Below are 22,464 nucleotides of genomic sequence, written 5' to 3' on the forward strand. Positions count from 1 at the left end.
AAAGCTTTATACCCGCAGTATTACATTGTCTCTACTTCTTGCATAGCATTTGGAGTTACTGCTACGGAGTGCTCATCAGGCCTTTGATGGCAAGCATGACAACCTCTGATGGGAAAGCCAGAATGGATAACATCCTGACTACACGGATGCTCAGAATCTGCAGGACAGCTCCCCTTTCAGGAGCTGCAACCCTGGAAACCAGCCTGCACTCAGTTTAAACCATGGGGAAACTGCAACCCTGGAAACCAGCCTGCACTCAGTTTAAACCATGGGGAAACTGCAACCCTGGAAACCAGTCTGCACTCAGTTTAAACCATGGGGAAACTGCAACCCTGGAAACCAGCCTGCACTCAGTTTAAACCATGGGGAAACTGCAACCCTGGAAACCAGCCTGCACTCAGTTTAAACCATGGGGAAACTGCAACCCTGGAAACCAGCCTGCACTCAGTTTAAACCATGGGGAAACTGCAACCCTGGAAACCAGCCTGCACTCAGTTTAAACCATGGGGAAACTGCAACCCTGGAAACCAGTCTGCACTCAGTTTAAACCATGAACCCTCAAGCGGCTCTGGGCTCACAGATGCACTGATGAAAGTCGGTCTTTTTCTTTGTTACCTTTTTTAATTTCTTATTTATTGATATTGTTTGTGTGCACCTACACAATGTATATGCGTGGGTGTGGAGGTCAAAAGACAGCCATGTGGGGTCAGTGCTCCCCTTCCACCAGGGGACGGAACTGAAGTCATGAGGCTTGCAAGGCAAGCACCGTTATGTGCTGAGCCGTCTCGTCGGCCCTATGTATGTACCTCTGAGGGCATCCTTCATGTTTTAAGCTTCATCAGATGACGGCATTGCTTGTTTATGCAAAACCATGGCACCCTGTTGTCCACTCAGACAGAACATCTCCAAACCAGTCACGACTGTCCAGCTCAGGACGGGCAGATCAGGACTGCCTGGGAAGAACTGAGCCCCAGTGAGCAGAAAGCTGAGTTTCTTAAGTTCACCAGCTGAGTGTTCTCAGAGCCTAGCTGCCAATACCACTGGAGTCTGGTGTACACTGGGACTGTGGTAACCCCAGAAGTCCACGCATGCGTGCTGGCATCAAAAGACACAGAAAGGAAGTATACCATGATACTAATCGTGGTTCTCTCTGGGCTGCTGCTGATGGGAAATCTGTTTTCTTCGTGCTTTTCCATCTTTTACCAGTTTACTGCAATAAACATATATTCCTGAAGAGTGAGATGACTCAGCAGGTACAGGGACTTGCGGCTATGCTGACAGCCTAACTCAATCCCCTGGACCCGCGTGGTAGGACAGAACCAGCTCCAGAAATCTGTCCTCTGACTATGTGTGTGCTGAGGCATGTGTGCCCACGTCCACCACACAAACAAACAAATAAATAAATAAATAAAATTCTAGGATAAAAAATCCACTTAGAACCAGGAAAAGTCATTAATTTGCTTTTTAATTCAGGGATAGTTCTCATTCAGTGAAGGCTCACACCCTAAGTGTCCCATTCACAGTTGTGACAGGCATGCATGCCCTGGCAACCACCCCAGATAAAGCCTGCTCCCTTCTTCCCACTAGAGTCTGTTCAGGTCACCCTCTGACACCTGTCAGCATCCGCTGGTCTTTCTGATGGTATATCCTGGGTTTCTATGTGAGCTTTGACAGTAGTGTGTATTATGTCCATGCAGTACTGTGTACACACACGCGGATGGCAGCTTTGACAGTAGTGCGTATTATGTCCATGTGTGTACTATGTACACATGGCGGATGACAGCTTTGACAGCAGTGTGTATTATGTCCATGCTGTACTGTGTACACACACGTGGATGTCAGCTTTGACAGTAGTGTGTACTATGTCCATGTGTGTACTGTGTACACACACGTGGATGTCAGCTTTGACAGTAGTGTATATTATGTCCATGTATGTACTGTGTACACATGGCGGATGACAGCTTTGACAGCAGTGTGTATTATGTCCATGCTGTACTGGGTACACACACGCGGATGTCAGCTTTGACAGTAGTGTGTATTATGTCCATGTATGTACTGTGTACACACACGCGGATGTCAGCTTTGACAGCAGTGTGTATTATGTCCATGCGGTACTGTGTACACACACGCGGATGACAGCTTTGACAGCAGTGTGTATTATGTCCATGCGGTACTGTGTACACACACGCAGATGTCAGCTTTGACAGTAGTGTATATTATGTCCATGTATGTACTGTGTACACATGGCGGATGACAGCTTTGACAGTAGTGTGTATTATGTCCATGTATGTACTGTGTACACACACACGGATGACAGCTTTGACAGCAGTGTGTATTATGTCCATGTGTGTACTGTGTACACACACGCGGATGTCAGCTTTGACAGTAGTGTGTATTATGTCCATGCGGTACTGTGTACACACACGTGGATGGCTTCTCTATGCTGGGTTTGTGAGGCTTGCATGTGCTACTGCACTGAATCAGTGTGCACCTCTGACACTACCAAGTAATGTCCCTTGTCCCAGTGAATCAGTGTGCGCCTCTGACACTACCAAGTAATGTCCCTTGTCCCAGCCTACTTGTGCATTCACCTATTGGTGGACAGCTGGGCAATTTCTAGATTGGTTGATTCTAATAGAAATGCTGTAAATATCCGTGGTAAAGGTTTTTGTGGATGCATTTTCATTCTCTTGAGTAAACACCTGTAGTGCTGGCTGTCGGCACTGGATGCGTATTAATATCTTCTGATTCTAGCCATCCAGGACATGTGAGGCTGTGCTCCACCGCCCACACTCATGGCACTTAGCTAACGAGAGTAAGCGTCTTTCACGCAGACAGCTCCTGTTTGCTGCCTCTTACGTGACGACTGGCCTGGGATTTGTGTCCATCCACTAGAGCTGTCTGCCTGAGTGTCTGTTCTGACAGTGCCTTCTAGAGACACCTGCCGCAGCCACTCTCTCCTGCTCTGTGACTGCCTATTTGCTTAGCAGTGACCTGCTTGCTGTGGTGGGACAGCTGCTGATGGTGGCACTGAATCCAGGGCCTCACATGCCAGCCTAGGGTTCTGCCACTGAATCACATCCTGGACTCTTTGTTTGTTTGCTTTGGTTTTTGGGTTTTGAGATGGGGTCTCACTATGTAGCTCTAGCTGTCCTGAAACTCACTCTGTAGACCAGGCTGGCCTCAAACCCACAGAGATCCACCTGCCTCTGCCTCCTGAGTGCTGGGATTAAAGGTGTGCACCGCTGCTGCCGCTGCCTCCTCCTGGATCTCTAGATGAACTCTTAATCTGCCGATTTCTATGTGTTTTTTTTTTTTTTAACAGAAAGTAAGGTCTGCAGAGAGGGTTCAGCAGTTAAGAGCACGTGTTCTTCTTACAGGAGACCAGAGATCATTTCCCAATACCCCCATGATGGCTCTCAACCATCCATAACTTTAGTTCCAGGGGATCTGACGTTCTCTTCTGACTTCATGGACACTAGGCACACATACAGCGCACAGACACACGTGCGGGCAAAACACATACGTAAAGTTTTTGAAATCTAAGATAAAATTTTAATAGAAAGTAAGAAAGCTGTAACCCTAAAAGACAACCCAGAGACTGGCAGTGTCCGGCTGACTGCTCTCTGTGGAGGATGTAGCCCCTTCATCCCTAATGGCACTGCCCCCACAAACCTAAACTGACAAATCAAAGGGCCTTAGGAAGCCAGACAGAGAGGCTTAGGCTTAGAAAAACAGAGACACAGAGGGAACAGGTCATTTATCGAGTGGGGCAGTTAGAAACGGCCTGGGAATTCCATTCAAAGCCTGACATCTTGTCATTTTACACTAATCATTTCCACACTCTTCTCCCTTGAGCACAAGGAGGTGTAAGTGAACTTGACATCACACCAGACACAGGTGGGCGCACGGCCTTTAGAAATCATGTTAGCAGTGCTCAGTAAGCTTTTCCGTTAAACAAAAGTAAAGCAAATTTTTAAAATTCATGGAGTGGGCAACAGGAGGGAAAATAAATAATCTACACAACAATTTGTGAGCGCTTAAAGCAGTGGTTCTCAACCTTCCTAATTTTGTGACCTTTAATACAGTTTCTCATGGTGTAGGTGTCCCCAGTCACAAATTATTTTGTTGCTACTTCATAACTGTAAATTTGCTACTGTTATGAATCATAATGTAAATATCTGATATGCAGGACCTCTGTGAAAGGGCTTTTCTCCAAAGGGGTCATGACCCACAGGCTGAGCCCAGTTGACTTAAGGCTTTTGGGGGCCTTTGAATTTTCTAGCTCTGTTTTGTACATGTAAAAGGTGTCCCGTGACCAGGTGTGGTTGGTGCACGCCTCTAACCCTAGCACTTGGGAGGCAGAGGCAGAGGCAGGCAGATGGATCTCTGTGACTAGTCTACAGAGAGGCTATGTCTCCAGAGAGTCGTTTCCTATACTCAGATTCTTGCAGATTCTTCAGAGGAAGGCCGCAGAGGCTTCTGTGCGCCTGCTAGGGCTGCAAGGCAGAAAACCTACTTCTCCTTGAAAGAACCAGGACATGGGGGGAAGGATGGGAACGCTGGGAGCCACACCCAGCAACAAGGCAGACTCACCTTTCCTCTGTGGATCCCAGGCTTTCAATTTCATTAGCGACTTCTGCTATCTCGTCCTTCAGCCTCTGTAAACAGGAGTTACCAGGATGAGCGCCACAGCCTTGCACACTTGCACAGCCTGGCACACAACTCCCTCCACCCCAACCCTGCACACCAGAGCAGAGCAGCAGCGACAACAAAACCACAGCAGAGACCCTAAGAGATCAGCGGGAGGATGCATGCACTCCTCAGGTCGCCACTGGACCCCCACGGGGCCGTAAGCATGCATGCGGGGACTGCAAAGGCGGGAAGGCAGCTACTTGGCACAGCTCCTGGGCGAGGACAGGGGACTTTCGGGCACAAGCACTCTGTTGAAAAGGCGCACTCTCTGGATAGCAGCTGCTTGGGCTTTCTGAACAGTCTGCAGTTCCCAAACACAGGTGTGGCGGAGCACACAGCACACAGCACACAGGTGTCTGCACACATGGTTGGCTGGGCCAGCCAAGGCTTCACTGCGTCTACACTGCTGCCTCATGCTGCCACAGCTGGACATGGGAATGTCCCGCTTAGTCTGCTGACCGTTCACCCCAGCACCAGACTCACTGACAGTCACTGCCTTCCTGTTCGCTTGGTCTTAGAAGGGCGGGGTTATCTCCATGCAGAGGGTGAAAGTCCCTCCTGCTCCTAGCAGTTACCAGAGAATCATGAAAAACCATCCAAATCGTCCCAAGTCACCAATGGCAAGCGGGCCTGTCCTCTCGCTGCCCTGTGAGGCTCCAGACCCTCCTTTTCTCGCCCCTGAATTCTTACAAAGGTTTTAGAAGAGCAGCGTCCAGCTGCTCAGAGAGAAAATCACCCACCACATGGCTCCTGGGCCTTCTTCCCAACACAGCCTTGGGTTAGGAAAGGGAACCTGGAATGACCGCAATCACCAGCCATCTCCAGGGATTACCCCTGGAGACACCAGCGCATCCGGTCCTCACAGGAAGTGGCAAAGGTGCTGTCACTCTCTGTTCTTTCCCGGACGTTTGAGAAGCTAGAGCTGTAGCTCATGCTCTCAGCTGGTGAGTGGCAGTCGGGACCTACGGAAGGTGCCAGGAAACCCGAGGCCTGTGTTCTGTGCTGTGTGGGTGGGAAACCTTAGCTCAGAGTCGCTCGAGCTCTGACAAACAGGGCAGGCCCTCTGAGACTCCGCTTTCTGGTAAATCAAAGGTAACCACTAATACCTGTGCTTTGCTCAGAGCTGTGGCAAGCACCTGCCCTTTTGACACGCACAGCCACAAACCAAGTGTTCCCACATCGGCCGGCCTCCCGGCGCCCTCCAACCTGAATGTCCGCCAGCAGCTCCTGCTTCCTCCGCCGGATGTTCTCCAGTTCTTGTCGCTCTTCTGCAGTCAGGTCACTGGGAACTGCAGAGAGAGAAATGTCACCAAGAAAGCATCTTCCCGCAAAAACATAACGAATTCCAACGGCTCGCAGGTAAAACATGACCAACTTCAGACATGGCAGCCGCTGGGAATCACTCTGGCAGGTTATGAATGGGGGTGGGGCCTTCAGATCTTAGGACGGCTGACCAAGGACAGCTCCAAAGGAAGAGCAGGAAGAAGATGCTGCCCCTGGGGAAAAGGCCTCACTCATCCGCCCCACCAGTCTCCTGCCTCCCAGCCAGGAGAGGACAGGCCTCAGCTTCCTGGTGGTCAAAAGTGGAACTGCATCTCCCGGGGGTGGTCAAGCCGCCTAAAGTGGACCTAGGAGGCCCAGTGCCAAGAAAGCAACACGAGTGAGCGAGCGCTCGGTGACACTCTGGAGAACACGAGTGAGCCAGCGCTCGGTGACACTCTGGAGAACACGAGTGAGCCAGCGCTCGGTGACACTCTGGAGAACACGAGTGAGCGAGCAGGTGACATTCTGGAGAACAGTGGGGTGAGGGCACTTTGCAAACAGAGACACAGGAAAATGAGAACAGCATTTGCTCTGGGAGCTGGGATCATGAGACTTCAAGCTGGTGTGAATGTTCATCGTGTGCTCTAACCATCAAAACACACTCATCATGAACACTTTAGTCAGTGTGAAAGTTGGAGACAAAGTTCTTCTCCCAGAATATGGAGGCACCAAAGTAGTTCTAGATGACAAAGATTATTTATTTAGAGATGGTGACATTCTTGGAAAATATATGGACTGAAATCACTGTTAAAATGGTGTCACATGAAGCTGCCCATTCCGCCTACATTCTGAACTATTCATCATGTAAATAATTTCAGTGCCTCCTTTTTATAATATACTGATGCCCAAACTAAAAAAAAAAATTCCATGAGGATACCAATGACTGGGATCTGAACCATGCTTACAGAGCTGGTTAATCAGATCATCAATGAGCCTCCACTTGAGCAGAAGCAAGACTAATAAATTCCAGATCCTTACTACAAAAAAAAAGTCCTATCTCCAGACTGCTGACCTTTTATCACCTGAGTCAAGAACTCTGTGGTTGCCTCCAGGTTGAGAGAACCTTCATTCCCATGTGACAGTCAGGACCCATATCTGCATTTCATATTCAAGGAAGCACTCTAAAAAGCAGCAAACCCACACTCCTGTAGGGCATCAGCAAACGGATTTCAGCGAGTCTCCCTGACTGAGAAAGTGGGACTCAGAAGCCAAGGCATGAGAACCGAGGCCATCTTGGGAGTCTTGGATGCCACTGTATCTCTGGTGCCTACCGACAGGGCTCTGTGTGCCAAGGAACTGGAATGTATACTTGTCCCCAAGCAAACAGCTCGAATGAACCAGCTGCTGGTGAGCAAGCTATCTAGTGGGTAGTCGACCCCGTGGGATGGGAGCCCTTGGTGCTGATGCCTGGGGACCTGACAGTGCCCTGTGGCAAAGGCTCCTGGCTGTTCCACCTAAGCAAAGCCCCTAAGTCCTAAGACCCAACCTCCCACAGCCTCCCACAGCCTTCCACTGCCCTCAAGCTTCCGTTTTACAGTTACACCTACAGTGGGAAAGAGTAAGACCACAAACAAACAAGCAAATCCTGTAGCAAACAGAAAACTCTGCTCTTTAAAAACCCAGACTCAGCCGGGCAGTGGTGGCACATGCCTTTAATCCCAGCACTTGGGAGGCAGAGGCAGGTGAATCTCTGGTCTACAGAGTAAGTTCCAGGACAGCCTCCAAAACAATACAGAGAAACCCTGTCTTGGAAAACCAAAAAACCAACCAACCAAAAAACAAACAAAAAACAGACTCTTGGTGGGGGGAAGGGCAATTAAAGAAAAAGAAAAACATACTCTTACAAATTAAACCTTCTCCCCCTTTCCAATCCTCCTATCTAAACAAAAAATGTCAAGAGAGGACTAAAGGGTGAACCTGAGTCTGTAAGAAGCTCAACAAGAAAAGACCTGAAGGTGAGCAGTCAATCAGGTGATCGCACAGGAAAAACTGATGCCCTACGGAGAAACAAACAGGCCCCAAGACCTCCACAGGGCAGGGAGTGGAGTTCGCCAGTCCACAGCTGAAGAGATCCACACAGTCCAGTGAAGACCGTGAAGGTCTCCAAACTTCTAAGTGAAAATTGCTGGACCCCAATCCTCAGCCAGGAGGAGCACAGGTCAGAGTCATCAGATGCTCAAGCAGCAGAGCGTCGGTCTCCTGGCCACAAGTTCTAAAGTGACTTCAGGATGCCCGCCATGCAGGACAAGGAACAGAGCCAGCTCAAGAGCCGGAGGATGGCAGACGGCTGGGGGCAGGAAAGAAGCATGTAGCACAGGTTGGCATGCAAACGACGGGCTGTGGGAAGGTTACCACAAAGATCAAAGCAGACTGCAATAAAAGAGTGGTTGCAACACTTGTCTCTAACCAACACTCTTGAGGCTGAGGCAGGGCAGCCCGAGTTTGAAGCCAGCACGGCTGTATTTGCACTGCAGGTCTCTCTTGAGGATACTGTGAAATGTTTGTGAAATGAGCAGGCACCACTTCACCTTCTCTTAACAAAATGGAAAGCTCTGTAAATAGGAAAAAAACCCACATCTAAAGGAAGTGAGTGAGAAGCCTGGGCAGCCAGGAGTGCTGGAGCGGCTGCTCAGTCTCCATTCCAGAACCATTCACTGCTTGTGGGCTTTCAGGATCTGTCTGTTTACAAAGCGAGAAGTGCTCCCCAAGATGAGCAGCTTTTATCACGGTGACAGTGGTACCTGGAGGGTGAGACAGGTGTGGCAGGACGGGGCCACCGGGAGAGTCGGTCCCCAAGGCAGAGGAGGAGGAGGAGACAGGTGTCTGAGAGATGAAGCCCACAGAGCAGACACTCGAGGACGTGCAAAGGTCAAACACGAGAACCGAAAGGCACAGCAAACTACTCAAAAGAGGAAAAGTTTCGCCAGCTGGAGCCTCTGTCCGCCACAGGAGGAAGCCGGGAGTTCGTCCCTGGCTCTGACACAGTTAAGGAGCCACTGAAGACCCAGGCAGACTAACACCACAGAGCTCATGGCTGTGGCTACTCTGGGTCTTGGGATGGAGTGATGGGGCTACTGAGAATATTCACACGTCACATGTCTGACTCACTAACCCAGGGTTTCCAGGGGAAAGGCCTCTGTGGCCTTGCAGCCAAACACAAATGGCTTCCAGCCAGTTTGCAGTTATAATAAAGATATTAAAAAATAAAATGAAAAAGCCATGGCATTTGTTGTCATTTGTTTTGATTCAGTCTGCTGATACTAACCATGTGATCTCTAAGTTACTTCTGTAAAACTTAACCTGAAATTAATGCTTCTTCCATTTTGGTTCAAAGAAGAACTAAGAATTTAGGAGAAGGAATAAAAAAAAAAACAGAAAAAAATCTAGATCTCACTTTATCCTCCTGGAATTTTGCTCTAAGATATCAGAAATATAACATTTTAAAGAGCACTTCCCGAGCCGGGCGTTGGTAGTGCACACCTTTAATCCCAGCACTCTGGAGGCAGAGGCAGGCGGATCTCTGTGATTTCGAGGCCAGCCTGGTCTACAGAGCGAGTTCCAGGACAGCCTCCAAAACAATACAGAGAAACCCTGTCTCAAAAAAAAAAAAAACAAAAAAACAAACAAACAAACAAACAAAAAAAACAAAGAGAGCACTTCCCTTCGCAGAAACCCACAAACACAACACCAAACCTTACCAATGTAACACCAAACCTTACCAATGCAACACCAATCTTAGCAACACTAATCTTTAGTTAAGTCTCATTGCTAGAAAAACAAAATAAAGCAACAACAATAAAAAACAAATCCCAATGATTGCTTCATCTAACACAGAGGATCTAAAGATTGCTGGGTACTGGCCCAGGAGCCTGGGCTGATCACACGGATGCTTTCAACACGCTGGGAAGGAGAAGGGGGGACAACAGACACTGGGTGACGCAGTCTAGTGGACCTGGTGCACCAGCAGGGAAAGCTATCTAACCCCATGGACCGCCAGGGTTAAACTGCACAAGAGCCTTCGGACAGGCCAGATGGCAGAACAACAAACAACTCCCCTCCCCCACTGCCACGCGCTAGAGCCACGCTTCTGTGCCAGGAGGGGGCTGACCCTCTTCTCTAAAAGAACGGCCAGTGGGCAGGGCAGCGGGTGGTCTTTGCCACAGTCTGAGCACAATGGAGAAGGATCAAAGGAGCCCTCCTGCCACACCCACGCCCAGCCTCGCCTGTGCTGGAGGGCCGGGAGCCCACGCTTTAAGGTTAGTCTGGGTAAGGTGACCATCCAGCTGGCAGGCAGAGGGACGGTGCGGCACTGGTCTCCTCACCAATCCTTTCCCAGGTTCCAAACAACAAGGAGCCACCGTGCCCAGTTGTGAAGCTTTCACTTATTGATTTAAATGTTCCTTTGCGGAAACACAGTCCGGCCAGTGCATACAAAGGAGGACTCTCTTAAAGGGACGCTGCCTGCTTTCCAAGCCAAGGAACAGAAAATGTGCACAGGATGGCGGGCACCGGACTGAAGCCCTGCAGTCCCTGCTCATGACAGCTGCCCAGTGTGGTGTGCATGAGGTCCCATTGCAGATGTAATTCCTGTGACACAGGTTCTATTCAGCAGCCACTGCAACCACCACTCAAATGCATGGCGCTTAACCAGCCCTGTGGGGGCTGTGAAGTCAGAGGGACCCAGCCATGTTTGGAACTCAGATTTCCTTCTTCCTGCTTTTTGAGGTCATCTTGCTCCCCTCAGACCCCTCTGCCTGGCTTGAAAATACAGTACCCACCTTGTTTTTTAATTGTTATCAAAATTATTATTAACCATATTTATTAGCCACCATAGTTATCAACCAGCGTCCAGAGACCCCAGCCTCTCAGTGTATAAAGAGGGTCTACATTGATGCAGTGCCACAGGGAGACACTTAAGAGTAACCTAGAAAGCATGGCTACCATGGTAACCGCCCCAAACCCAGGCCCCAGGGCTCCCCCATACTTCCATACAGCCCTCCTGCTAAGCTACCTGTCCTGCTCTGGACTGGACTGAAGACGCACATGAGTGTTTCCTTTCTCTCCTCCTCCCGCCCCTTCCCCGCCTCTCACTACCTCAGGCAAACCTAGGCACAGCCCAGAATTGCAGAGGTGGTAAAATGAAGCCCAAGTTTCCCACACTCCCACAGAGCCTGCACCCACTCTGAGAGGACAGTGACTCTCCTAGTTCCAAGAGCACAGAGACAGGAAGCTGCTGTTGGAACTTCCATCGGACCCACAGTGTGAGGCGCCCTGAAGGCCAGCAGCACCAGCCACAGCAAGGCACCAACTCATCAACCGTTACCCCTGAGTGGCCAGGGCCTGTCCCTTCCAGCAGCCTATATCACTTTGTCACCCAGGAAATCCCAGTACTATAAGGAACTCCTCTCTGTACGGTGGAACCACCCCATCCATTGCTGTAACTGTCCAGCGGCCTCAGTGGACACCCTGACCTGAGCTGGGGCCCTTCACCCGCAGACCCAGCCTGCTCTCCTCTTCTGCCTATACCACAGATGCTCACCCAGCCTACAACTGCTGCCTCACAGCTGGACAGCATGCTCTCCCTTCCTGGAGAGCAGCTCCCAGAGAACTACAGGCCACGGACAATTCAGGAGTGCGTGCTAATGAGAGCCGCGTCCACGGGGCTCTGCATCCACCTGTGGAACTGACCGGGGTCACCTGGTTATATCACCTACAGTCTATACTCACCAGCTGTGTGGCCCTGGGCAAACTATGTCACCGGTTTGTGTCCCTCAGCAAACAGGAAGCCGACAGTGTTCCTGAAGGAGCACCCTGATGTGGAGCACAGCTCACATATCACAGAGGGGAAAGTGACCGTCCTAGCCCTGACCTTGAGGAGAGTCAGAGACTGCAGGGAACCAGGGCACAACAGGAGGGCGGCACAGAAGCCAGCACTGCAGACTCAAAGACTGGACCAAGTTCCTTAGTGATGACGGCTGCACTGGCCTGAAGAGTCTGTTCTCCCTCCCTTAGAACTCTCCATTCACAAGGGATAAGGCTGGGCCGTTCAGAAGGACTAGGAATGCAACCTACTTCTCAAGGGTTGGTTAGGTAACAGTGAAAGATGAAAAACCCAAAGCTTGACCTGCCTCCGGGCCACACAGCAAGCCAGAGTTGTTTCCAGTCCTGGGGCAGTGATCAGGGTCCAAGAGTGAAGTGGGGGAGGGGGGCACAGGAAAGGAGAGTGGCCACAGTCAGACACATGCTTGCTGCACGGGCTTGTCAACGTTAGAGACGTTCCTTCCTACAGAGTCAAGACCTTTGCAATCCTTCCTAAATTTAATTCACTATTACAGGTTTAAAAGGAAGGAAAAGTTTGATGCCACTATAGCCTAGATGAACCTGAAGACACTCAGTCACAAGATGGGTGGACACCGTGAGCCGTCCCTTACACAAGGGTCTTTGGGTCACGCTCACCGTAGAGAGAACAGTGATGGTTTGTAGGGGTGGGGTGGTTAAGAAGACTAACAGAGGCAGAGTGGCAACCTTTTATTGTTGGACATTTCTGGGGATAGACACGGCACTACTGTTCAGTACCATTAACTGTATACTTCAAATGGTTAAACTGGTAAGTTTTATGTTATATGGATTTTGCCATAATTAAAAAAATAAACAGATGGAGTGATGAGCAAAGGGGTCAAGACCAGGCTGGTGAAACCCACAGAAACAGCTGGCCTGAACAAGGGGGAGCTCTTGGACCCCAGACTGATGGCTGAGAGGCCAGCATGGGACTGACCCAGAACCCCTGAATGTAGGTATCAGTGAGGAGACCTGGGCAATCTATGGGGCCTTGGGTAGTAGATCAGTGAATGGCATACAAATGAACTTTGGGTGCCCATCCCACAATGAGAGATGCTCTCTCAGCCTGGACTCTTGGGGGGTTGGGTGGGGGACTGGGGGGCAGGGGAGGAGGGGAGGGAGAGGGAGCTGGGATTCACATGTGAAGCAAGCTTGTCTCTAATTTAAATAAAAAATAAACAGAAATTTTAGTGGCAATATTCTAACTTCTTGATTGCACTTCAGATCCTTTTTATTATTACTTGGCCCTTGAAAGAGCATCTTGACTTACTACCCTCCTGCAGTACACGAGTTTAAAGAAATTAAACCACAAATGCCGGGCAGTGGTGGCGCACACCTTTAATCCCAGCACTCAAGAGGCAGATGCAGGTAGATCTCTGTGAGTTCGAGGCCAGCCTGGTCTACAGAGTGAGTTCCAGGACAGCCTCCAAAGCCACAGAGAAACCCTGTCTCAAAAAAAAAAAAAAAAGAAAAGAAAAGAAAAGAAAAGGAAAGGAAGGAAGGGATGGAGGGAGGACAGGATGAAGGAAGGAAGGAGGGAAGGGAAGGGAAGGGAGGGAGGAAGGAAGGAAGGAAGGAAGGAAGGAAGGAAGGAAGGAAGGAAAGAAGGAAGGAAGGAAGGAAGACAGGCAGACACTCGCAGACTGTTCAGTTCCCATGCAGCGAGCAGGCACGGCCCTCTCAGATATGGGGCAAACTGCCAGTGTGGACATTTATACACTCTGGTTTACATTCTTTCCAGGCAAACCCACCCAGGCCTCTGCTTAGAAGTCAGAGTATTAGAGATTTCATTGCCACAGTTTGAATTTTGAAGGAAGACTTTGGCACTGTTCCCAAGGCTCAGGGACAGCTCCTCTCAACAACAGCCTGGCCTGTTGAATTCAGAGGGGACACTGTCCAGGGAGGAGGCCCAGGGCCGCCAGGACTTCACTGATTTCTTTGTGACCTTGGGCAAAGCATTACCTCTCCTCTCCCCAGTTTCCTGGTGTGTAGACATGAAATAGGAATGTGTATTTTTAAAGCTCCAATAACATTCTTATAAAAGGAAGATATTTTTCTATTTAGAAAAGAGAATCAGCACAATTTATCCAATAAAACCCAGAACTCAAGACTGAGTTTGCATGCTATAATTTAAGCAGCTCACTGAAGGGAAATGAGGTCAAATTTCAAGGCAGTAACAAGAACTAAGTCATCAAATTTTATCCTAAAAAAATGGCTTTATTAAAACAAACAAGTGACTGTCCTCACAGCTGACAGACGCTTACCCTTCAACACCTGGCAGGGGCAGTGACATAGCCAGGACTCACAGCGGCTTCTCTTCCTCACCAGGCTCCCAGCTTTCTCTACATAAGACAAAGCTGGGACCCCTCGGTGAGGAAGAGCCTTCTGGACCCTTCTGAGACCAGGTTCTTAGCCCTCAGACAGGCAGAGCCCAAATCGTTCAGCTCCTCCTTCCTTCGAGGGGTCAGAGGACACTCTTTTGGTGAAGCAATGCCACTCTGGTGCCTGCCAGCTGCAGTCACCATGCCTGCACAGCTGGGCCACCACACCCCCCTGTGCATCCCAAACAGAAGCAGATGGGGGGGTCAGAAGTCACATTTCTGTCACTTTGCCTCCTCCCTAGAGACTGCAGACCAGTCCTTTACACAGCCTTGACTTTTCCTGCATACTCTGTCCAGCAGCCGGGGTCAAATCTTGTTCTCCTCAGTATGTTCTGCTAGAATCTCGGCTGCCCCAACCAGCAAGGTTCAGAGGCCCCGAGTCAGCAGAAACCCAAGTGGTGGGCAGATGGAGACAGTGGAGACAGGAGGGTCAGACTGTGAATTTGCCCCTTGGCTTTCTGCTACCCTGTTTTGGGTTATTGGCTTGCTCTTAAGTCTCGGGCCAAGAAGAAACAACAACAGATGACTGGATACCTATCGGGAAGCACCACGGAAAATCCCTGAGAGGGAGAGCTGAGGATGGGAACCCAAGGGCAGACATGCAGAGTCAGCTGCACACGCACACATGTCAGCTCCTGCTGCCTGCTGCAGGGGACGGGGTGCAGGGTGGGAGAGGCTGCGCCTAGGCAAAACGGGGAAGCTGCAGACCTGCTCCATGCACCATCCTCCAGGATCTTACCGGCAGCGTGTCCCCTCTTCCGTGGCCCCAGTGTCCTGTCAAGCCCTGGGCAGCAACGTCAAAGCCTCAGCTGGTCCACAGTTCTTCGTGTCAGAGGCCATGGTGGATCTGCACAGCAATCCTGCAGGCCCAGGCTCCCCGGAGCTCTCCCAGCTCTGGGTACAGGGAGAGCTGGAGCAAGGACAGCATTTGTGTGCCAGCACACAAGGCAGGGGAGGAGGCGTCCAGAGGAGACAAAAGCCGAATGGCCAAACAGCGGGCGGGAGCGAGCGGGGAGAGCCTAGTGGAGAAGGCTGGCGCAGCCCCGGGGATGGGGACGGTGGCACGGAGCTGCAGCAGCAGCTGACACCCGTGCGCGGCTCCTCTCCCAGCAGGCTCATTTCCATGAATGTAATCACACCGCCCCTCCTACTACCCTCTTCCTGGCCTCCTGGGGGAGGGGCGGCACTGCTAGCATTTGCTCATAGGCTGCGCCTGCATTCTTCCCCCCCTTAGACGCAAAGCTTGCCGGTTGCTCTCTCCAGGAAGAGGCTAACCCTTACTTACGAGGCCTTCCCAAACAGGAGACTGGATCTGGGTGTCAAACATCTGTCACCCACGTGGCATAACCTCAGTCCATGTGCCAGTCCCCCACCAGAGCAGCCTGCTCAACTCTATACACCATGGGGAGAGTCTTGAGAGGCAGCGGTCTACAAGCCCCAGCCTTGGAGGACCTCCTCCCTCCGCCTCCACGTGGGACACCACAGCCTTTTCATCTTCCGTGTTCACGTAAGCTGGCACTCACGCGTTCTTCACCACAGGTGAAGCGCATGTGCTCAGTGCCCTGAGTAGCAGGGCTAGGCAGACTAACTCTGGGGATGACTATATAAGATGGCTGGTGACAGGTGATGTCTCTGAGTCCTCGGGGAGTGCAAGGTCACAAGAGAACCTGTTAGGCAAGACAAGTGGGGCCCCAGGGCCCAGGGCAAGCATTGCATGGGTCCAGGCTCCAGCTGCAGGGACAACACGGTGTCTGGCTGCTGACACAAGAAGCACTCACTGCCTGGGACTCTGGAAGGAGGAGGTGCTATTTAAACATGCAGCCAGAAGCCACTTGGAGCACAGTGGAGGGGACTCATCCCTGTGTGCTTCTGGGACCTGCTGAGGCAACCAGAGCAGACAAAAGCTGAGAAGCCAAAAGGGACAGGAGTGCCACGGCCTCGGGACAGGAGCGCCATGGCCTCGCCCCACTAGACGCCACAGCGACCCTCCTCAGCCAGGTGTGACCACCAAAATGTTTCCAGACATTGCCCAGTCCCTGGGCAGCTGTGGTTAAGAACCATGACTCCAGATACATAACAAAGGGATCCCTACCCCAGGCCTCTTCCTTTTAGCCTCCTTCACTAGGGGACCACGGTCTAAGGTTACCCCTCTCCCTCTCCACAGGCACCCTCCCTGCCCCATCTGGACAGGGTGTGGACAGACAGACATCCTTATCATCACGGAGTGTCTCCAGACTGCACTCTCCATCCCTACCCATGCCTGCTAGAGAGGAGCCACCACAACGTGACTAGCCAAACAGGTAGTATTATTTAAAAGAATCTGAAAATCACATACGCAATGTCTGCCTTACTGCAAAAGTCTACATGAAATATGGGCAGAGAATCCTGCTGGGCAGAGCCACGCACCCGTCTCTCGGCCTCTGCCGTGTCTGATGAGTCCAGTCTTCCTCTTGTTTCAGGCTCCTCCCCACACTTCATAGGCCTCTTCTTCCAGGGAGACTCCCTGATTACCTTCCCCACCTCCTTGCTTAGCCTGTGGGTATCAGCCACCACCTGATAATGTTCAGCTCACACTGTCTGCAGGTGACCCCCTGGCACGCTCGCACACTCGCCTTCAGGTGGCCGCTGACACTGAATACATTCGCAGTTCTTCTCACAGTCCCAAGGGTTACAAGGGTCTTGCTGAGGTGACAGTGCTGACTCTTTTTTTATTTTTTGGTTTTTCGAGACAGGGTTTCTCTGTATTGTTTTGGAGGCTGTCCTGGAATCGGCTCTGTAGACCAGGCTGGCCTCGAACTCACAGAGATCTGCCTGCCTCTGCCTCCCGAGTGCTGGGATTAAAGGCGTGTGCCACCAATGCCCGGCCACACTTAAAGAAAAGAGATGCTAAGATAAATCAATGTACAATAGAACTTATGAAAGCATAGTGTATCAGAAATGAAAAATCGGGGGCGGAGGGACCTGTTGGCTGAACAGAAATCCCAACCAAGAAAACAGAAGTGTGTTTAAGAAATTACTTTCTGAGCCGGGCGTTGGTGGTGCACGCCTTTAATCCCAGCACTCGGGAGGCAGAGGCAGGCGGATCTCTGTGAGTTCGAGGCCAGCCTGGTCTACAGAGCAAGTTCCAGGACAGCCTCCAAAGCCACAGAGAAACCCTGTCTCGGAAAAAAAAAAAAAAAAAAAAAAAAGAAATTACTTTCTGGGAGGCGGAGTGGGGAGATGGGAGGAGAGGACGGAGAAGGACTGGGATTGGAATGTAAAAAATAAATTAATAAAAAAATTTAAAGAAATTACTTTCTTAAGCTAAATAATTCAACACACCAATCAGGGGCCTGTTAGTGACTGGGAAGATACAAAGTTGCTCAGATAGAGCTCTACCCTCAAACAGCTGCGTGTTACCCTTCTCTTACACTATAGAAGTACCATAGACTGCGCGTCACAACAGTGGACACACCAGTCTAAGCTGATTCTAGTCAAGAGCCAATGATGTTGAGCCACAGAGTTCACCAGGAGGGGACGAGAGCCCAGGCTCGGGGCGAGGTGGGGGGTGGAACAGAGGCAAAGGTGGCCCAAGTGGAAATGTCTGGAAGGCAGCCGGAACCAGCTGGAGACTTTGACTCCAGCCGAGACAGTGGGTTCCACTGTTGTCAGCTGAGCTGAGGAGCAAAAGCAGCAAGGAGGCGCCAGGGAGAGGAGGAGGGCCTGGAGGTTTTCCAGTTCCAGAGGAAAGGACAGGGCGATGGCTACAACTCCAAATGTCATGAAAAGAAAGTGCTTCCTCGCCTCCTGGGGCTGGTGGCTTCAACTGCCTCCCTTACCTGATACCAACCCTGCAGACACACACTAGTCCCCCTCCTCCTGTCTCAGGCACAGGAGCAGACTGGCCTCTGACAAGAGTGAATGTACGCCATCACGGATGTCTTCGGCAACTTCTGATGAGGAAGGCGCGAACCATGGTACCCTTGGTCACTGGCAGATGCCCCTCAGCTCACTGACGGATGCCCAGGTGAGCCTGGAGGCTCTGAAACTCTTTATACGTGAATGTGCTTTTTGACTATCTGGTAAGGATAGAAACGGAGATGCTTCTGCAGAGAGGCCACTAACTGCCAACTTCTACTTGTGCTCAACAAGGCCTGAGCGTTGGGCGGGTGTCTCTACCCTTACCTCACATATTGCTTGGGCTCTGTTGCTGTGACTAAAGACAACTTGGGAAGAAACGGGCTTATTTCAGCTCACAGCTCATAGCCCATCTCCAAGGGAAGCCAGGCAGGAACCCAAGGCAAGGAGTGACACAGAGGCCATGGGAAGGCTGGCTCCCGTGGGTTGCTGAATTCACTTTCTTAAATACCACGGGGTCATGCGTGCATTAATCAGGCAAACGTCTCACATTTGAGGTTTTGCTGTTCCCAGACAGCCTGACTCGTGTTGAGGTGACAAAAAGCTGACTAGCACATTGCAGTAGAGTCCCAGACTTTGGAGTTGTCCTTAGTCCCTAACCCTGACCCTGAAGTCATAAGGGAGTTCAGGAGCAACAGCCCCAGGGTCCTGAGTCCAGAGCCAAATCCAACTGCTGCCCCCTAGAGTCACTGCTGCTTAGCAGGAGGCCAATGCTGGGGAGCAGCCACAGAGCCCAGGCCTCTGACTTCTGCTGCAGGTGCCAGAGCAATGTGTGTGTGGGGGGGGGGGGATTTTATCTGGGCCATGCTCACAAGTGTTCTCAGGGGCTGCTCCTAGAGGGGCCCTACCTCCTGCACTGTGCAGAGGAAGCAGCCGGGCAGGAGAGGCCCAAGAGAGCTAGGGGACGAGGGACAGGAAGAAGCAAGACCCGGGTTTCTGAGATCCAAGGGAGGATGTAAAAGGCAGATTCAAGAAGAAACACAAGAACCAAGCATGAAAAGATGCTCAAGTTTACCTAACCCAGGAAGTATAAACAAAAGCACCAGCCTACTGCCGGACAGAGTGCAGACAGGCTGTGCAGTTTCCTGTACCACCCTAAATACACGGGTCTTTCCATCTGAAAATCTGAGTCTGCTTCTTAAACTAAATTTGTTTTGTTAAAAAAAAAAGATTTATTTATTATGTATACAGTGTTCCGCCTTCATGCCAGAAGAGGGCACCAGATCTCATTACAGATGGCTGTGAGCCACCGTGTGGTTGCTGGGAATTGAACTCAGGACCTCTGGAAGAACAGCCAGTGCTCTTAACCTCAAACCATCTCTCCAGCCCCTAAATTTGGACTCCAAATTTGTGTATAAGCATTTTCCCAATGGTTACAACATCAAAATTGTGAGAACTGAAAAGTTTTCAGTACTGTACATTTAAAGAGTGAGGTGTTCTCAAGATGCCAGCAGCAACACGTGGTGGCACCAGGCAGCAGTGACTCAGGTTCCACCTTACTCATGACTATGTCTGGTGGACACACGTGACCTCCACGCCACTAGCAGCCACGGCACAGATGAGCACATGGAGAAGGGGCATGCCCCCGTTCTTCCTTTGCTACAGTTCTGTAAGTTGGGTCCACAGGAAATGCAATCTTTGCCATTGGGACTTCTCCTCAGAGAAAATGCAAAAAAGCCACTGGCTCCTTTGCCCAGACAGAGCCTGAGTCCTTGCTCTGTCAGGACTACTCCTGGGCTCTGCTCCACTATTGGCTAGGCGCCTGCTTGGCAGCGCCACGGCTGTCAGAGGGATTTGCTGCTCAGTCTTGACTCAAAGGAAGACAGGAAAGAATATGGAGCACTGAGTGTCTGGGTAGAGTGTGGGGAGCCTTGGTGGGCTCCACGGTGGGCAACGGGAACAAACAAGGCAGGGGGGACAAACAGGCCAGGCAGACAGCTTAGTGAGGAGTTTTATTAGAAAGAGAAAGGGGGAAGAAAAGAGAAAAGAGAGAGGACAGGAGAGGGAGACAGGAAAAGTCCTGTCTGCCCCAGGGGAACAGCAGAAAAGAGAGCGTAAGTGGGCGGGGGGGGGGGCCCTGTCTGTCTGTCTTTTAAAGGGTCCTTTGCACTTGGGCTGACCAAGGTCCTGCCTGAGAGCATCCTGACAGGTGACAGGCAGGCCAGCACAGTGCCTGAGACTCGCGGGTCTCTCTGAGGTCATAAATTGAGTTCCCATGAGTCAGTCCTCTCTGTAAAGCATGAAACACACAGGGCTATGGCAAAATATGACTTCCTTATTTTCTCAAGGAAGGAAGGGATGTGCTGGGTGGGTCCTTCCACAGCAGCCCATCTGCAAGGAGCAGGGCTCGACTTCCTGCCCCCATAACTCCCTGCCACACTGTGGCAGCTGATGACCTCCACAGACAAGGAGTCGCATCAGCAGGTGGGAAATGGCTGTTACTTTAGAGCTGACCAGGGACTGGCTGGGTAACTGCAAAGGAGCTTCTGGCTCTGGAAGTCACTGCACAGCTGCTAGTGACACCTGGCTCTGTGCTGGAGCCACACGAGCTGCTCGAGCGAGTGAGGCTGAAGACCCAGGAGGTGGGCAGCAGGAGCCGAGTTCCCTGGTGTTCTTCCTTCTTAGGAAGAAAGTGCAGCGGAGCAGGAGACAGACAGATACGGTCGCAGGGCCTGCTTTTGGACAGCTGTCGAGGTCCAAGGGGAAAATGAGAGGTGGGAACTCCCAGATATTTCCAGAACATCTAACTCTCCATTTTTGATGTAGCCAATAGCAAACTATATGCACCCTCCACCCCGATTCCAGAAGTTTTGTGGACCCCGGGGTGCCTGGCCGGAAACCAGAGCGCGCTGCTCCAGGCGGTTCTCCTCACTCCCTCTGCAGTGCCCAGCTTCAGTCTCGCTGAGCGCTCTGCAAGCCAACAGGTCCTCTGATACCCCGGGCCCTAGCCTGCTTTTCGCCCACCTCCTGCCTCCCCAAACCTCCTTCCTGACTGGTCCTGGGGTCTGCAGCTAGCCTAGCTTTCACACTCCACACAGGAACCGCGCAGGGGGCAGAAGGCCTCAGGCGGTGGGAAAGGCTGGCTGCCTTCAGAGGAGCTGAGCCCTGGCTTCTGCCCCACTCCCTCAGTGAGGAGAGGGCAGCCCTTTAGCACTGCCCCAGCAGACGGTGACACGCGCTTCGTGCCTTCATGTGTGCTTTTTGCAGCCTCAGACACGCTCCCGCTCCTGCTTAAACAGACGGCGGAAGCAGGTGTCACCCTGCAGAGCACGAACGTCCTCATCCACAGCATCTCGGGTCTTCCTTCTGACACCTGCTAAGCAGCTTGTCCCAAACCAGGACACAGGTCACCAAGGATGCTGCTGCTAGCCAAGTGAACATCGAGGTGAACTGATATCTAGTGTTCTACCAAGAGTTCCTATACACAACTCTACTTGAGTGTTTTCCTCTAAGTAATGCTATTTTATACTCTTGTAGTACCTCATAGCTTCAGACGTTTTTGAGTCCTTTTAGCTCAGGTCTGAACTGTTCCCTGAGGTGAACTGCTCCTGCCAGTTCCTCAGTGAGGCACAGGTCCAACACCGACAGCCGGCTTCACATTCCTGATCCCTGACTGGTCCTTAGCAACCTATTCTCCTGCCGAAACCTACAGATTCGTTTAGACAGCATTTGCTGAGCATCTGCCACAGGCGCAGCCTGTGCTGGGAGCCGGGACTTAAATAGCTCCAGACCCAGCCTTGCCAGTGGGGAGAGGCGGGCAAGGCTGTGGCAGCAGCAACCTGGCACGGCATCTGTGCATGCTAAGGACATGCCGGGATGCTGCAGAGCGGCCAGCTGGGTCCGGGACGTAATGATCAGTGGTTCCCAAATGGGGATGCTATGGGAACGGTGAATCCCGACTGCTACACGAAGCCTTAAGGATGGTGGGCATACCACAAGTCAGGGCCTGGGGGCCACTGGGACCAGAGAGCCCAGGAAGAGCGCTCAGTGCCTGATGTGGAGGGCCATGGTACATATTAAGGAGTCTGGAATCCATCCTGAAGAGAGGGTTCAGTGGAAAACCAAGGGGAACTACACATAAGCAGATAAGCTCTAATCTACTAGAGACAAACCTACAGCAGTTAAGGAAACAGTGTCCAGTTAGTTATATTGGTGACTCTTACTTAGGCAGACAAGCACACGATGCTGGGGAACAACAGGCCGATTATTTACGTACAGATAAGAAAGGGGGTGACGGGATGGAGAGGGTCTCAGCAGCATAGAGCACTGGCTGCTCTTCCAGAGGACCCGGGTTTGACACCCAGCACCTGGATGGTGGCTCAGTCATTTG

The 22,464-nt window shown here is 51.3% G+C and overlaps 1 protein-coding gene across 4 annotated transcripts in view; it reads right to left on the bottom strand.

The window, feature by feature from the left end:
- Cyth1 (cytohesin 1) overlaps nucleotides 1-22,464 on the bottom strand; it is an 84,254-nt gene that overhangs the window by 22,750 nt on the left and 39,040 nt on the right. For 3 of the 4 annotated variants that reach the window (XM_013113370.3, XM_040750129.1, XM_013113369.3), the window contains 2 exons: nucleotides 5,902-5,984; nucleotides 4,597-4,661 (listed from right to left, as the gene is read on the bottom strand). In XM_013113370.3, the coding sequence (XP_012968824.1) occupies nucleotides 4,597-4,661; nucleotides 5,902-5,984 (148 nt within the window). Of the gene's footprint in view, nucleotides 1-4,596; nucleotides 4,662-5,901; nucleotides 5,985-14,976; nucleotides 15,355-22,464 lie in introns of those variants that run through there. The other variant, XM_013113371.3, reaches the window with a different exon arrangement.

Source organism: Mesocricetus auratus, unplaced genomic scaffold (assembly GCF_017639785.1).
Source record: "Mesocricetus auratus isolate SY011 unplaced genomic scaffold, BCM_Maur_2.0 Super-Scaffold_100007, whole genome shotgun sequence".
NCBI lineage: Eukaryota > Metazoa > Chordata > Mammalia > Rodentia > Cricetidae > Mesocricetus > Mesocricetus auratus.